Below are 16,316 nucleotides of genomic sequence, written 5' to 3' on the forward strand. Positions count from 1 at the left end.
GACAAGTTCCAGTTTGTAACCAGTGACAGACTCATGGCCAACATACCTTTTGAACTTATGGTATAATAATAATGCAAAATGAATTAGTCAAGAATACATTTTTGAGATTTCAGTAGAGCTTCAAAGTGTGATAAATTTGCTTTTAATTCAAAAAGCTTTTTACAACAACTTTCCTAACTAAATCTATGATAACTGTCAGTATTATTATTTGATTTATTTAAAATATCAGAACTGCTCGCCACGCAGGTACTTTTATCATTATTTTTGCTAGAATATGTTTGGCATAACACACGTAACTTGTTGATATTTTCATTGATACGTAACAACAACTACGCTGTTAATTCAACTAATTATTATAATTACTTCTAGCTGTATGCAAATAAATTTCAAATAAAGAATATTAATGGGATTGAATACAACCATAAGTTTATAAGATATATTTCATAAGTACGACACTACCTATACTTCGTAATGCTAGAGACTTACAGCTCGATCTAGTTTCGAGCGAGAACGACGTGAGAATTGACTACACTCGGCTAATTTTACACTGTCCATCTTCCTATTCATTCTGTACTAAGCCTTTGATAGCGCCTCACCACGAGTCCCTCGCTTTACCTCGAATCTATGACCTACCTTATTAACTTCGTGACAAGCTCCAGTTTGTAACCAGTGACAAACTTATCATGGTGGTAGCGTATCTTATGAACTTATGATATTAGTTTCGATGCGGTTGGTAAATCACCTATTTTCGATGGAAGATCTTAAAATTCCAAAATATTTCTAAAGGGTTTATAATGACAGCTCTCTGCCTTTGATTGTACTAGTCTCTATATGGTAATATAACATTGGCGCCACTACTCTTATCTGGTCTACTTGGTTGTCGCCTAGCTAGCTAAGAAGCTCCCCATACCTATTTATTTAGGTGTCAATCAGTCCATTGTAAGTTTTCGGTTAAAATTCTCGGAAAATCTATTTTAAGGAGTGTCACATGGTCAGGCTACTTGCCGACGAGAGAGCAAATGGAGTCCCTCAGTCCAGGGTTTTTCCAAAAGTTGTTGAGCGCCTTTGTCAGTCTTTACTGAAATTCCCTATGAAGAACAGGTATTGATGCAGTGGTAATTTTTGGCCCAAACCAAGACGCTCAAGGGTTATATTCTTAGGAACGCAAACTAGTTTCCTGTCTATTTTGAGTCCACAAAAACCTCTCCCCCCCCCCGCTGATATCAACTAGAGCAGTTTGGTCCAATTGTTTAACGACCTTGACCTTGGAGTTAGGCCTGAAATGGGCAAATATTATTGTGTTTAAGATTTATGTCCTCTTTTTTTTTCTTTTTTTTTTTGGTAACGTTAGGCTTTTATTTTTCGCTAGTTTAAGTTGGAAAGTTTTAGTTTATTTTCGAGGGGCTAATCACTGTCAGATTCCCTCTTCATCGAATACGAATTACGTATAATCATTTAAGCATTGTCAAAGGCGGGGGCTGTTAAGGATTACGCGTAATCACTTTAATACAGTCAAAGGTACACCGATTGCATTGAGTGACCAGCCCCTCGTCTTTCTTTTTTTGTCGAAATATTTTCTCTTGGTGGCCAGCTAGAAAGGATGCGAGTCATCAAAACAGAATCTTTGGGCCAGGATTAGGTTCCCACGAGACTCGAGAGAAGCGGGCTATAAAACTTTGATGGCTTCCATACGGTAGAGTTAAAAGAAATAGGCCTAGGGTATTGTACGGGCCTAGGCCTAGGCCTAACACGCACGTGCGAAATTTGAAAGAGAATGATAAAGAGAGATAAACATCGAGGCTAGATTTAGCAAAATTGAAAAGAGAGGGAATAAGGGACAAGAACCAAACCCCTGACCATAAATCACGCACTTGCTAAAAGGAAAATTTCGATGGAAAATAGATAGATAAGACGATGAGAACTATGCCTAGGAAAAGCGCTGTCGCCTTGATATTTTTTATTTTATTGCAATCTACTTAGCAAAGAATTAGCTAAAAGAGAGCCGCTTGGAAAAGGTAACCATGGAAAAGCGTGGGAATGGATTGTTTTCCTACTCGCATATTCGGATCGGGAATGGACGAAAAAAAACTGCCAATATGGAATGGAAGTAGTTAAATTGATAAGTATTAGCATAAGTATACGAGATATGTTCCATAAGTATGACACTACCTATACTTATTAACGCTTACTTCGAGAAATTACAGTTCGAGTAAATTCGAGAACGACGGAAGCGAGAATTGAGTGACGCGGTCCATCTACGTCCTATTTAGTCCGCATTACTAAGCCTTTGACAGCGCCTGACCAGGCGTCGCTTTACCTCATTCACTTCGTGCCAAGCTCCTGTTTGTAACCAGTGACAAACTTATAGAACATATATTATAAACTTATGATATTAGTTGGGATACGGTTGGTAAATGTGAATAGAACCTATTTTCAATGGACAATCCTAAAATTCCAAAATATTTCTAAAGGGTTTATAATGACAGCTCTCTGCCTTTGATTGTACTAGTCTCTATAAGGTAATATAACATTGGCGCCACTACTCTTATCTGATCTACTTGGTTGTCGCCAAGGTAGCTAAGAAGCCCCCCCCCGTACCTATTAATTTAGCTGTCAATCAGTCCATTGTAAGTTTTCGGCCGTGCACAATATACCTTTGGTATCGGTGCTCGACCCCCTTCAACATTAAGTTTTCGGTTAAAATTCTCGGAAAATCTATTTTAAGGAGTGCCACGTGGTCAGGCTACTTGGCGACGAAGAGCAAATAGAGTCCCTCAGTCCACCAGGTTTTTCCATAGTTGTTGAGCGTCTTTATCTTTACTAAAATTCCCGATGAAGAACGGGTATTGATGCGGTGGAAATTTTTGGCCCAAACCAAGACCCTCAAGGGTTATAGGAGTTAGGAACGCAACGCCTTACCTTCCCTCCAGGTTTCTGACATTTTAAGCAGGGACCACAAACTGAGACTATAGTTTCCTGTAGTCCACAAAAATCTCTCCCCCCTCCCCTCCCCACCCGCTGATAGCAACCAGAGCAGTTTGCTCCAATTCTTTTATGACCTTGACCTTGACCTTGCATAAGTTTTAAAACGTCTTAAAGGGTGAAACTCTTTTTATTTATTTAGAACTTTCTTCCTAAACGTAATTAATATTTAACAATATTTATAATCATTTTAATTTTAAAAATAACCTAACATTCTCTAAGAAACAATATGTACAATTATAGTAAGAAGAGGGCGGGGCAAAGGCCAGGGGTTAGAGAGAGGGGGAGGGGCGGGGTTAACAATAATGAGTCCAGGCTGACGCGATTTAACTAGTTAATGTTCAACTACTTAACTAACTTACAACATCAAAATACATTTTTCATTGAAAAACAAAGTTTTTTTGGGGTTTGAATACGTACGAGGGAATTTCAAGGAATATACCTGGAATATTCAGCGTGGTTTTTTTTCCTTACACTGAGATTTAAGAGACACGGTTACAGGGACTTTAATTAATTAGCTTTTCAAGACGATTAATTTAAAATTATATAAGCTGCGATAAAAAAGTAAAATACTTTAAATTGAAAGAAAGAAAAAAAAATATAGCGATATAGATTATTGTCTTTGAGGCTTTTGGAAAATAAAACCAGTTTTCAAATAGTTATAAGTTTAATTTTTCGAGCTTTCCAAGGCGCTCATGGACTATATTGGTGCAGATAATCTTTATGGATTTTTGAAAATTCAATTTTGGAGCTTGGAGCTTTCCAAGGCGCTCAAGGACTATATCGGTATAAATATAGTCTTTGAATATATGAAAAAATTCAATTTCGGAGCTTTCCAAGGCGCTCAAGGACTATATTGGTGTAAATATAGCCTTTGAATCATTGGAAAAAATCAATTTCGGAGCTTTCCAAGGTGCTCAAGGACTATATTGGTATAAATATAGCCTTTGAATATTTGGAAAAATTCAATTTCGGAGCTTTCCAAGGGGCTCAAGGACTAGTATACATATAGTCCTTGAGTGTCTGGGAATGTAATTCAAAATTTCCCATTAAAAAAATGACGGGCAACTAGTTTCCCCCGCACTTTTCCAAGAAGCTCAAAGTGTAGAATATTACAGTATTAGTGGAATTATATTAGATACAACGTGACAAAGATTTCTCTTTCAACAATATCTTGTTACGTACACTCTCGAATCATATATATATATATATATATATATATATTTACTTGTAGGTGTGGTGCAAATTGCAATCAATTTTTTTTTCAAAAAACAAAAATTCAGATAAGTTGCATTCAATTCAAGTGTTACGTCGAAGGGGGAGTGGCGGTAGGCGTGGCTTGATCTAACAGCAACATATCGGTCACTTCTTTTTCCCAGTCAGTATCTTGTCCATCATTAGATGTCAACGCCCCTTCGTTGACCACTTCGTATTCCCGTAACTCGTGCTGCAGTTCAGCCTCCCATTCCTCCTCTTCCGCCACCTCCCTAACCTCCTTCTCTTCTAAACCAATCAAAATTAAACAAACGTTTACCTTTCTATGACGCCATGGATTTTATAAACTTGGGGAAACTAGGTAATGCGTGGGGAATTAAAGGGAAGGTGATAAGGAAAGTCAAACGATTTTTTTACGAATTCCGTGGCACGCTCCTCCATCCATGTTGGGTGAAATTTAGCCCGAAATTTGACAATTATAACAAAGACGGAGAGAGAATCAGTATAGGTAGCCATGATCCATGCGTGGTGAAAACGGGAGTAAATCTACAATACGCTGCTGCGCAGTTTTCTCGCGCATAGTTGCTGTAGGGGACAGGGTTCATACAACTTTTAGAAAACAAATTTCCCTGAGATTGCCAGGTTTTTCCCCATATACTTTCGAGTTTTCCAGGTTTCTCCCGTATATGGAGCAATGTTAACGAAGGAGGGGGGGGGCAAATATGACTATCACATAATCAAAGGACATCCCCGTATCTCTGCTATAACCAGAGTTATGAGCCTCCAAAGTATAGTGTAATCTTAATCCTATGTAGGGGATGTTTACGAACATTTTGCTTAATTACTCGGCCCCTGTTTCCCTGAATTTTACTAAAAATTCTAAATTTCCCCGAGTTATCCCTAAGGCTTTTGTCAACTATTTATTTCCCTGATTTTTCCAGGTTTTCCCGGTTTGTATGAACCCTGGGGATGACAGAGATAAGGCGAGAAGGTCAGTCCCCCCATGTGCAAAGGATGCGCGTCCTAAAACTAACCATATTTTCCCATTTTTCGGCGGATTTCATAAAGCGCGTTTCTAACTCCCTCCCTCCCTCTATCTCTCCTCTTTGATTTATAACCCGAGATATAAAGCCTGCCAAGGGACTTTTGTTAAAGGGAGGGTGAAGCGGAAAATGAAGTGATTTTTACATATTCTTCTACTTATTACAAGACCAGTCTAAGTAGTGAAACATCCTGAATGATTTTAATATTCAAATTAGGTTCAGATTTTATGGATAATTTGAAAAAAGGCCGTCCAACCAATGGCGTAACGCCCAGCCTTTCTGTTACAGTTAACAAAATTCTCGTGGCACGCACCATGCCAAATGAAATTTATGGCGAAATTTGATAAAATCGTGGCGCGAGATGTAGAGCGTGCAACTGGAATTTTGTTAACAGGAAGGCAGGGCGTTACGTGATTGGTCGGAGGTCCTTATTTCAAATTATCCTTAAAATCTGGAGCTAATTTGAATTTTAAAATCATTCAGAATTAAGTATTTCCTGGATGTTTCACTACGCAGACTGGTCTTATAATTAGCGGAAGAATCGATAAAAAATCACTTGATTTTTCCACTTCACCCTCCCTTTAACAAGAAGGTAGGGCGTTACGCGATTGGTCAGAGCTGCTAATTTCAAACTAATTTGAATTTTTAAACCACTGGATATTTAACTATACATATCGGCCTTATATTAGTAGAAAAAAATATAAAAAAAAAAAGAAAATAAATTACTTAATTTTCCTTTTCACATTCCCTTTAAGGTGAGATTAGGATTCTAGTATATCAAGGTCATTCTAAAATTTATTTCAGAACTCGCTGATTAAAGCTAATATAAGTAAAACACTAGGAACAGTTTTTTCTGGCACATTAATATCAATCACCCAATAAGTATTTTGTTTTAGTATTTTGCCGTTCAGACTTGACAAATGTAGAATTTTTACAAGCAGACGACATGCAAAACCATACACTGATTAGAGGGGAAAAAACTTACGTTATTTAGAGCCTTTATTAAAAAGGGAAGCGGGAGTAAAAATAACCATTTCATAATGTAATGTAATAAAATAAGTAACCTAACAACAATAAGTATGACCCTGTTATTAAAGCAGCGAGTTAATCCTACGGAGGGTATATGTTTACGAACATTTTGCTTAATTACTCGGCTCCTGATTGACGACGTAACCCCAATTTTCAAGTATCCTTGGATGGGGGACAAATTGGACTATAACATAATCGAAGGACATCCCCGTATCTCTAATAGAACCAGAGTTACGCCCCTCCAAAGTTGGGTGTAATGATATTCCTATGGAAGGGGGGTTGTTTGTTTACGTTTTACTTAATTACTCGGTCCCTGTTTGTCGTAGTCCTAAGTTTTCAGTATGATTGGATGGGGGGCAAATTGGACTATAACATACTCAAAGGACATCCCCGTATCTCTAGTAGAACCAGAGTTACGAGCCTTCAAAGTACAGTGTAATGCTATTCCTATGGAGGGGGATATGTTTACGTTTTACTTAATTACTCGGTCCCAGTTTGTTGTGGCCCTACTTTTTTAGTATGGTTGGATGGGGGGACAAATAGGACTATAACATACTCGAAGGATATCCCCGTATCTCTAGTAGAACCAGAGTTACGAGGCCTCCAAAGTACCTACACTATGAAAAATCCCAGCTTAACCTACAGAGGGAATGTTTATAAACGTTTTTCTTAATTACTGTGCTCCTGCATTTTTCTTAATTACTTGGCTCCTGATTGACGTAACGCCAATTTTCAAGTATGATTGGATGGGGGACAAATAGGACTATAGCATACTCGAAGGATATCCGCGTATATCTAATAGAACCAGAGTTACAGCAGGGCCTCCAAAGTACCTACACTATGAAAAATCGCGTCTTAACCTACAGAGGAAATGTTTGAAAACTTAAATTTCGCTAAATTTTACTAAGAATTCTCAATTTCCCTGAACTTTCCGCGAGGTTTTTGTCAACTATTTATTTCCCTGATTTTTCCAGGTTTGTACGAACCCTGTTGATTTTAGGGTACGAAATTATGGCCAAAATGGAAAGTGTCATACTTATTGTAATTTTGTTACTTATGGTAATAATGATTGTTAGAAAACGTAACTTAGAAAAACCCTTGACGTTTTGACATAATTGCCATTCATTTCTTAATTATCAAACTGTTGTTGAAATGTAAGTTTAGAAGCTCACCAGTTCTGTTGGTCAGTCCCAGCTGCTTCATTCCTCTTTGCATCTCTTCCTGGGACACCTTGTTTTTGCCATAAGTGTCACTGACAAATTCGGAATGACTGGGAGTTTCGACTGGAGAATCCAACTCGAGACCAGCCGCTTTCTTAGCTAAATTGAATTAAATTTTGTTCATTCACCTTCCCTTGAATAAATAGACTAATGGCACTAATGCTATTTGTTAATAGGGCTCAATTCAACCAAAGGCGGGACGCTGTCATTACACTACTTAAAGGGAGGATGAAACGCGAACCTTTTTGACTCTCATCAGAAGAATCATCAATGGAAGACCTGCTATCAGTATCAGGGCTGCTCCCTCGTCTTTCTTGACTCATGGAAGACAGCTGATTTGACTGCTTGACTAGTGAAACACGATAGAAGTAATTACGCCAAAAATTCTCCTCAGAGACCCTGTTTAAATTTATTCCCTCAATCAATGTTTCTTTAAAATTATTATTTAAATGTAACGTACATTTTGGGAACGAGTTCAAAACGCATAGTTTGTAAGTTTTTATCCTCTTTGAGAGTTGCCATGGCAACGGGGGAAATTTCCTCAAAGTTGAAGTCAAAGTTAACGCCAGTAGGAGGGCTGCGAACGAAATTGCGTTTATCCTGAGACAATGAGAGAATCTGTAGCTTCAAGGAGTCTTCGTCGGGGCAACCGGACCATGGGGGAACACCCCCTGATCCTGTTGACCCCTTAGACTTCAAGAATGCCTCTTGTTCCTTATTGAATTCCCCCAAAAGCGTCTAACATATCAATAAAAGTAATGTTTGACTTTTTTTGTTTCACATTGTATTTTGAGTAAGAGTATTAAGGCCTACATTTTCTTCAACAGTGTGTTTCAAATGTTTAGCCGTTTCGGTCACTTTGTGGCCAGCGTTTCCGGCTACTTTATATAGGAAACCTGAAGTAGCCCAATGAAGTTTACATCATTGGCGTTAAGGCAATAATTTAAGTTTAAAACTTCAGACTTACTTCCGATGGATTTAGCGGATTCGTAGGCCTTTTGAGAAACATCCTGTAACTGCGCCGCTTTCCCTCCAGCTGAAATTTCATCCAAAGTGATAGGTTCAACGGGGGAATCCTTTGAAATGGCTTCATTAGGCTTAGGTTCTCCTAATTTTTCATCCGTCTTAGGGTTAGGCTCCGACGCAGATACGCCTTGGCTATCGTTTTCCGATGATTTCTCGGTTTCAGCACCCGAATTTTGCTCAGATTCTTTCTTATTTTCGGACGCGCTGTTTTTATCGCCTTTCCAAAAGCCGTAAATTAAATCCATAATTATGTTCCCGTTAATTAATTCAAGTTATTAACGTAGATCGATCGATACAACACTACAGTCAGTCACTGACCTGAACCCTAAATCTGATAGGTGATAGCTGAAGCAGACGATGCTTGAGGGGATTCATCACATGGGATAAGACATGTTGTAAGCAATGAGATAGATAGAGTTACAATTCAAATCGGCTTACCGCGAAACACATTGCTTTTATTAAGCACGTTTATCAAAACATGACAGCGCCATCTGCGAGCCTCTAGCGGAACTAATTACAACTTTTACTCGTTTATTTCCAATCAGAAACATCGTTATGATTTTTATTTCATATATTTATTAGATTAAAAAGGACTAAAGTTTTTATTATTTAACTCGCGTATTTTATTTAACACGTTTAAAAAACTATCTTGACAGCTAGTTACGCAGATTATAGCAACAGACGGTAATAAAAAAGTTCTTCTAGTGATTAATAGGTGGCGCCACCCGTATTTGATAAAGATTCACGCTCGACAAAAGGTGTATCGCGAAACGTCGATCTCGAGATTTCACGTTGTGACTCTAGGTTTAAAATATATATTCTATCTCATTGGTTGTAAGTTGGACTCTGGTGAGACGGACCGAGGGAATAACGCACACACGGAATAACGTATAACCGGATTAACGCCTAACCGGAATAACGCATAACCGGAATAGCGCATAACCAGAATTACGCACAAACGGAATAACGCATAAACGGAATAGCGCATAAACGGATTAACGCACAAATGGAATAACGCATAGCCGGAATAACGTATAACCGGATTAACGCCTAACCGGAATAACGCATAACCGGAATAGCGCATAACCAGAATTACGCACAAACGGAATAACGCAAAACGGAATAGCGCATAAACGGATTAACGCATAAACGGAATAACGCATAAACGGAATAGCGCATAAACGGAATAACGTATAACCGGATTAACGCATAAACGGAATAACGCATAAACGGAATAACGTATAACCGGATTAACGTACAACCGGAATAACGTATAACCGGATTAACGCATAAACGGAATAACGCATAGCCGGAATAACGTATAACCGGATTAACGCATAACCGGAATAACGTATAACCGGATTAACGCCCAACCGGAATAACGTATAACAGGATTAAAGCATACACGGAATGGCGCATAAACATTTAGAGACGGTCCCCTATCATGGCTTTAGGAAGGTTCTGTTCGGATCTCGCCTGAGCTACGCTTTCAACGCTTCTAGCAGAAAAGGAAGAGTTTCTTGACGTCATAGACTTATAGAAAGTAGTACGAGATCGCTGGCGATCCAAAAGTTATTTTTGGAACTAAAGCTACTTTATGAGCCAATCCACGGCTTGTTTCAACGAAGTGTACAATTGTTTTTATATCTATATACTTTTGATGATATTTACAGAGGCGTAGCCAGGGATTTTGATGCCCAGGGCGGTTGCGGCGGTTAAATGGGTTAACCCCCAATTCACCCAATTTAAAACACCCAATTCGCATTTATCCAAGCCTCAATCAACCCAATTCCCAGTTCTCCTATTCCAATTAACCCAATATTGCATACCCAAAAAGACTCAAATAGAGTAGAATTTGATGGTTTTATTTATTTATTTTTTCATTCCATAAGGGATACACTTACTTGAAGTGTATAACCGCTCCAAAGAGGGAGAGACGTCCTCCTTACCAAACCAAACCTAACCTTACATAACATAACAGTAACGTTTTGGAAAAGGCATATTATTTGAGAAGTCAATGAAGCTAAACATCAATATTTTGGAAAAGGCGTAACATTGTTAAATGATTAATAAAATGTTATTAACCTAACTTAACCAAACCAAAACCTAACCTAAGCTAACATAACATAAAATAACAGTAATGTTTTGGAAAAGGCGAGATCCGAACAGAACCTTCCTAAAGCCATGATAGGGGACCGTCCCTAAATGTTTATGCGCCATTCCGTGTATGCTTTAATATTGTTATACGTTTTTCCGGTTGGGCGTTAATCCGGTTATACGTTATTCCGGTTATGCGTTAATACGGTTATACATTATTCCGGCTATGCGTTATTCCGTTTATGCGTTAATCCGGTTATGCGTTATTCCGTTTATGCGTTATTCCGTTTATGCGTTAATCCGGTTATACGTTATTCCGGTTATGAGTTAATTCGGTTATACGTTATTCCGTTTATGCGTTATTCCGTTTATGCGTTATTCCGGTTATACGTTATTCCGGTTATACGTTAATCCGGTTATACGTTATTCCGTTTATGCGTTAATCCGGTTATACGTTATTCCGGTTATACGTTATTCCGTTTATGCGCTATTCCGTTTATGCGTTATTCCGTTTATGCGTTATTCCGTTTATGCGTTAATCCGTTTATGCGCTATTCCGTTTATGCGCTATTCCGATTGTGCGTAAATCTGGTTATGCGCTATTCCGGTTATGCGTTATTCCGTTTATGCGTTAATCCGGTTATACGTTATTCCGGTTATGCGTTAATCCGGTTATACGTTGTTCCGCCTATGCGTTATTCCGTATATGCGTTAATCCTGTTATACGTTATTCCGGTTATGCGTTAATCCGGTTATACGTTATTCCGTTTATGCGTTAATCCGTTTATGCGCTATTCCGTTTATGCCTTATTCCCATTATGCCTTATTCCGGTTTTTATGCGTTATTCCGATTATACGTTATTCCGTGTGTGCGTTATTCCCCCTTCCCGGTGAGACTTCAGACTTGTTCACCTCCCAACTCCTAAGTAAACCTCTATTCATTCCCTGATGAATTACATACTGAAACCAGGGCTAAAACCTGATTAATCACCTACTGAAACCAGAGCTAAAACCTGATTAGTCGCATACTTGCCGAGGACTCTCAAAGGGACCCAATTTGCATTGAAACCATCTAAAAATCGGCTTTCTATAGGAATTTAACCTTTTTTTACCTCCAACGCTACATATATATACCAACAATAAAAGAATGGCAGTTAATAATTAGTGCATTTATTAAAATCAATTTTATTAGTGTTAATTTATTTACATAAGGCGAACGAACACATTGACTAGAATTATTAATTATTACTTATTACATATAAACAATGGACAGGTAAAACATAATTCAAGAGCTAGTGGCACTAAATTAAATGATAAGTGAACGACACGTAAAGGGGCAGTAACACGTTACTATATACAATCAGAAACTAGATTCTTTCAACGGAGGCTCCGCTTTCAACTTCACTGTGGCCCATAGACAAATAGACCGAAGTTTGGCAGTCCGGGAGGGGGGTGGAGGGGCGAGAATTTAAGTACTACTTAAAGGGAAAGTGACACAACTCCATGACACAATTGTTGCGCAATTCCTTTAAATTTCACGAAGGTTTTAAGACGCAACGGGTTTCGTATTGACTTAATATCTCGAAATTGGAGATATTGGCTCGGATCTCGAGAGAAACGTGATATTTGCGGTCGGGGTTGTAGGTCAAGCGTGTAAGGCACCTCCAACAGCGCCAAAATCCTCGTAGAAAGAAGGCATGAAGGATGAACCGAAATTATCGGAGACACTCTAAATAAAAAGTTAAAAAGTTTAATCACGATTTAATTATAAAGAATTTAAAATATCCTTTATAAAAACTACTACGGATTTCGTGCAAAATCATCAGATTGAAATTTGAAATTCCCTGGGCTATTTCCCTTATATTTTTAAGAATATTATTTTAAAATAAGCGAGTAAAAACATAATTATTGTAACTTTCAACCTTTAACATTCAATATTCGCAAACTCTAGAAATTTTCTCCACTAAAAACTAAATTCCGTGACTTTGTTAAAATTCTTGAAAATCCCGGCCTTTTTGTCACATTTGTTACATTTTAGAATTCCAGTTGAAACTAATTGACTTAAAGTTCGCATGCAAGGTCAAAAAAAGATTTCCTTACATTTTCCAAATTAATCCACCTTTGATGTACTTCATTCTCTTTATTGACAACACTGGCCTGATCCGCGAAATCATCGAATGATTCATGGAGCGCTACTCCCACATTTCCATGAATTCCGTGAGTTTCCGCGAAGTTCTTATTAAGGATATTGCAAGTCGAAATTCGATCAACAGCTAATCCCGATGGCGGTGTCGTTGAGGTTAAATGGACAAATGAACTGTTGACCTGTTGGGGGTTTGAAGAAGTCAAACCGGTACTCAGTGACGTGACGCACGTCGGGGTAATTGCCTCGTAATCATCTAAGAGGTCTTGCAAATTATTGATGTATTCAATAGCCCTAAAAAATAATTAGAACTTAATTAATTCAATTAATCTGCGGGTTAATTGTTTTAGTGTTTAGTTCTATGACCTTATGGGGGTCTAAAACCCGCATCCAACATTGAAACGTCACAATTTTCGCGTAAAATGCTAGGGGTGGACCACCATCGAGAGGTCATACCTCTAGTTAACGGGGTTCATATGATTTCCAAAACCAAATTTTCATTATATTTCTAGGGTTTAAATTTATCCCTGACATTTTTCTACGATTTTCCCTGACGTTTTTAGGTGCGATTGTTATTGTCGTAAACATAAGAATGGCCGCTGAACATAGTTTTCAGTAGCCTGGCCTCCTGGTGTAAATGGTATTAATCCTCCTAGTCTTAAAACTGTGCATAAGTAAACTATTTCGTTTAAATCGCATTTTATGAATATTTAACGTAAAACATTTCGGTGTCTGGCCAAACGTGATCTCGCTAAAACATCATCCAGATTATTGGTTCAACCGCAGATATCTTAGAAACTTTATTCAAATTCCTTGAGTTTTGTTGAAATTCTTAAAATTTCTAGAGTTTTCCCTGCTCTTTTTGGCCCATTTTTAAATTCCCTGACTTTTCCAGGTTTTCCCTGACCTAAAGCAACATTGTAGACTTCCATGTTTTCAATGTTTCGTAATCGTTACTCTCACTTGAGAATGTCATAGCCCAAATCGCCTTCTACCCAATCGTACTAAACCATCAGTGTTTGAGAAAATCTTACCGTTGCAAAGTCTTGACTTTTGACAATCTTTTATTCCTATTTTCAAGTGGGACGCATTTTCTAAGTCTAGCGAATGCCGTATTGACCGCTTGAACCCTTCGACGTTCTCTCGCGTTTCTTCTCGCGACAAGATGCGGTGGTTTCTCGCGATGCGGAACGTGCTTATAACTAGACTTAACCGACTTGTTTCGAGTCCCGCCGCCTTTGCCTTTCTTAGTAGTTTTAGTTCCGCCATTCAAAGTGGCGTCGGTTGAAGCGATATTTTCAAGCGTGTTGTTAGAAGTGGTGGCGGGTTCGCGCAAATCACCCCAGGAAGTCGAACTTGGGTTAGAATTGTCTTCGAAACCGTACAAGCAAGCGCTGGCGAAGTCATCGGATGACGTCACAATGTCCGAGGATGACTGCCAATCATTTAAGCGCATTTTAAAAATACCCACGATTACTTTTCAACCAAATTAAAGAAAATCGAATAAAATTTGGATTTATTTAAAATTGTATTATACGCATTGCATTTTTTAGTTAATTATTAAAATTACTTTTGATTAACGCTTAAAATTTTATATTATTTTAAATCGAAATTTAACTTATTTTTTTTTTTAGGTATTACGAGCTCTTCGGAAGATACATCTGAAATAAGTCGAATCGCGCGGTGTATTCTTGACTTATAGAGCGCGAGGCGGGACAAAATAAGCCGTTGTTCAACTTAACACAATTAATAAAGGAGATACGGGGCGAAATTAAGTTTAACCGAAACTCTACAAGGATTTATAGCATTAACTATAACGAGGTGAACAGACGCTAAAGTATCTTCTCACCTGGCGACCGGCACGCGCGCGCGTGGCAGCAGTTTCCCCTTGAATTGATTCCACATACAAAGGTATTTTTACGAAACTGAAAATAAAGCAGACATACGGTTGCGTATAGTATTCTTTCAAGGTGAAATTTATATAGAACTAGACCGCGACTCCTTAAAATTTATTTCACTTTCATTTAGTTCCACGTACAAAGTTACTCTAGGACACTTGGATTAAGGCATGATTAAGGTCAGCACGCGGTATCTTTTTAAGGTGAAATACGTGATAAATTAGTATTCAAGGTAACTTGACTGTAAAAGTACATTATTTTAGGCGTTCTGCAGGCTTTACCGCGTTGTAAACTAACTTCGAGAATATGACTCGTGCGGGGCGGTGCTTTTTGAACCTCAAGCCCACTTAGAAGCTTTTGTTTAAACGGGGGGATGATACTATAGGGGTGGGACACTTATTGGGCCCTCGCAAATACGTCATTTTAAGGCGCGTGCCAGCTGAAGATTTTTTTTATCATAGTATATCTGAGATTTTGCAATTAAGGCAATTTTTCTTAATTACAGATGAACGGCTAGGTCGATTAGGACAAAATTTTATACAGATATACCTTATAATGTGTTTAATAACTGTGTTAAATTTCAAATAAATTCATAAAGCCGTTTCAGAGATATAAGAAATTCAAACGAGCTCTGACAGATTGTGGCAATAATGCAACTTGGTTAATTACGGGCGAGAGATTGGATTGATTGTGTTCAAATTTTGGGCGTAATTAGGTGCAAACGTGCTTAACAAGTATGCAAAATTTCAAAATGATACAGAACACGGTTTCAGAAATATACGGAATTCAAACGACACGTGTATATTATGATAAATATTGCAATTTTTGTTAAATACAGCTGAATGGCTACATAGATTGCGTTAAAATTTCGCAAGAGCCTAGTTTATAACATCCTTAACACGCGTGAAAAATTCCAAATAAATACAAACACCCGTTCTAAAAATACACCTAATTATATAAGAAAGCAATAACAAATAAATTTAAGATATTTTTGTGTCCGTTAGAGACGTTATTCTAATTGTAGCCGTTTATTTTAGAAGATGAACGCAGGTGATATTTGGAATAAATAAAATTCCAGGTAGAAACCTGGAGCGAGAGAAAAATTGACTAACGGACTGGTTCCCTTCAGCTGAGATTGAGAAAAACAACTGCTTTTTACAATTTACTTAAAACTAACGGAAAAGTTAGAGAGGGCCCTGATTTTGGCGCGTGCCGGAGGGGGTGGCGTGACCCCCTCCCTATCTAATTGGCCAGTCAAAAAAGCACTGACGCGTGACGTATACTGTACGCCTGGCCACGTGGATCGTGAACCCATTATTAACCTATTATCAGTTAACACAAAGTACAATAGAATCTGATGCCGTTCTACTTCAGTAACCTTTAACCCTAAAGGTCACCCTATAGCTCACTTCTGACACACTAGATAAGAAACTTGACCATAATTACAGTGAAAATATCAATAAAAATGCCTTTTTAAAAAGTGTAATTCTACAATATTAATATATGTTTAAATACAAATATAAATATCTAGTATATTTTAAAAGGATTAAAAATGAGACAAAGAAGAACGGTGATATTGTCTCCAGATGGGAAATGTTAAGAAACATCAGAAGTAACGTAACAAAAGTAAGTTACTCGTTATTTGCCAATCAAAACCAACTTT

General features: G+C 37.9%; 2 protein-coding genes across 2 annotated transcripts; both read right to left on the minus strand.

Annotated features, from left to right (window-relative positions):
• Window positions 1-3,093: 3,093 nt before the first annotated feature.
• LOC149623157 (synapse-associated protein 1-like) lies at window positions 3,094-8,864 on the minus strand. The gene is made up of 6 exons (XM_089853256.1): window positions 8,457-8,864; window positions 8,303-8,385; window positions 7,950-8,227; window positions 7,731-7,888; window positions 7,442-7,588; window positions 3,094-4,485 (listed from the first exon to the last, which is right to left on the minus strand). The coding sequence occupies exons 1-6, from the start codon at window positions 8,758-8,760 to the stop codon at window positions 4,289-4,291; spliced, it is 1,167 nt and encodes a 388-aa protein (XP_089709382.1). The 5' UTR covers window positions 8,761-8,864; the 3' UTR covers window positions 3,094-4,288.
• A 2,909-nt stretch (window positions 8,865-11,773) lies between these two features.
• On the minus strand, window positions 11,774-14,761 carry LOC149623158 (uncharacterized). The gene is made up of 3 exons (XM_089853309.1): window positions 13,790-14,761; window positions 12,713-13,049; window positions 11,774-12,341 (listed from the first exon to the last, which is right to left on the minus strand). Exons 1-3 carry the CDS (start codon window positions 14,209-14,211, stop codon window positions 12,258-12,260), a joined length of 843 nt encoding a protein of 280 aa, XP_089709435.1. The 5' UTR covers window positions 14,212-14,761; the 3' UTR covers window positions 11,774-12,257.
• Between the last annotated feature and the right edge of the window lie 1,555 nt (window positions 14,762-16,316).

This window comes from Phalangium opilio, unplaced genomic scaffold (genome assembly GCF_054372755.1).
Source record: "Phalangium opilio isolate 3A_F unplaced genomic scaffold, DU_Popi_V2 ptg000113l_1, whole genome shotgun sequence".
Taxonomy (NCBI): domain Eukaryota; kingdom Metazoa; phylum Arthropoda; class Arachnida; order Opiliones; family Phalangiidae; genus Phalangium; species Phalangium opilio.

Coding starts and splice junctions, on each gene's coding strand:
- LOC149623157 (XM_089853256.1), bottom strand. CDS start 8,760: ATGGATTTAATTTACGGCTTTTGGAAAGGCGATAAAAACAGCGCGTCC. Junction 8,386..8,456: donor ATCCGCTAAATCCATCGGAA/GTAAGTCTGAAG, acceptor GGGCTACTTCAG/GTTTCCTATATAAAGTAGCC. Junction 4,486..7,441: donor GGGACTGACCAACAGAACTG/GTGAGCTTCTAA, acceptor TGATTGGTTTAG/AAGAGAAGGAGGTTAGGGAG.
- LOC149623158 (XM_089853309.1), bottom strand. CDS start 14,211: ATGCGCTTAAATGATTGGCAGTCATCCTCGGACATTGTGACGTCATCC. Junction 13,050..13,789: donor AAAGTCAAGACTTTGCAACG/GTAAGATTTTCT, acceptor ATTATTTTTTAG/GGCTATTGAATACATCAATA. Junction 12,342..12,712: donor GGTGGATTAATTTGGAAAAT/GTAAGGAAATCT, acceptor CTTTTTATTTAG/AGTGTCTCCGATAATTTCGG.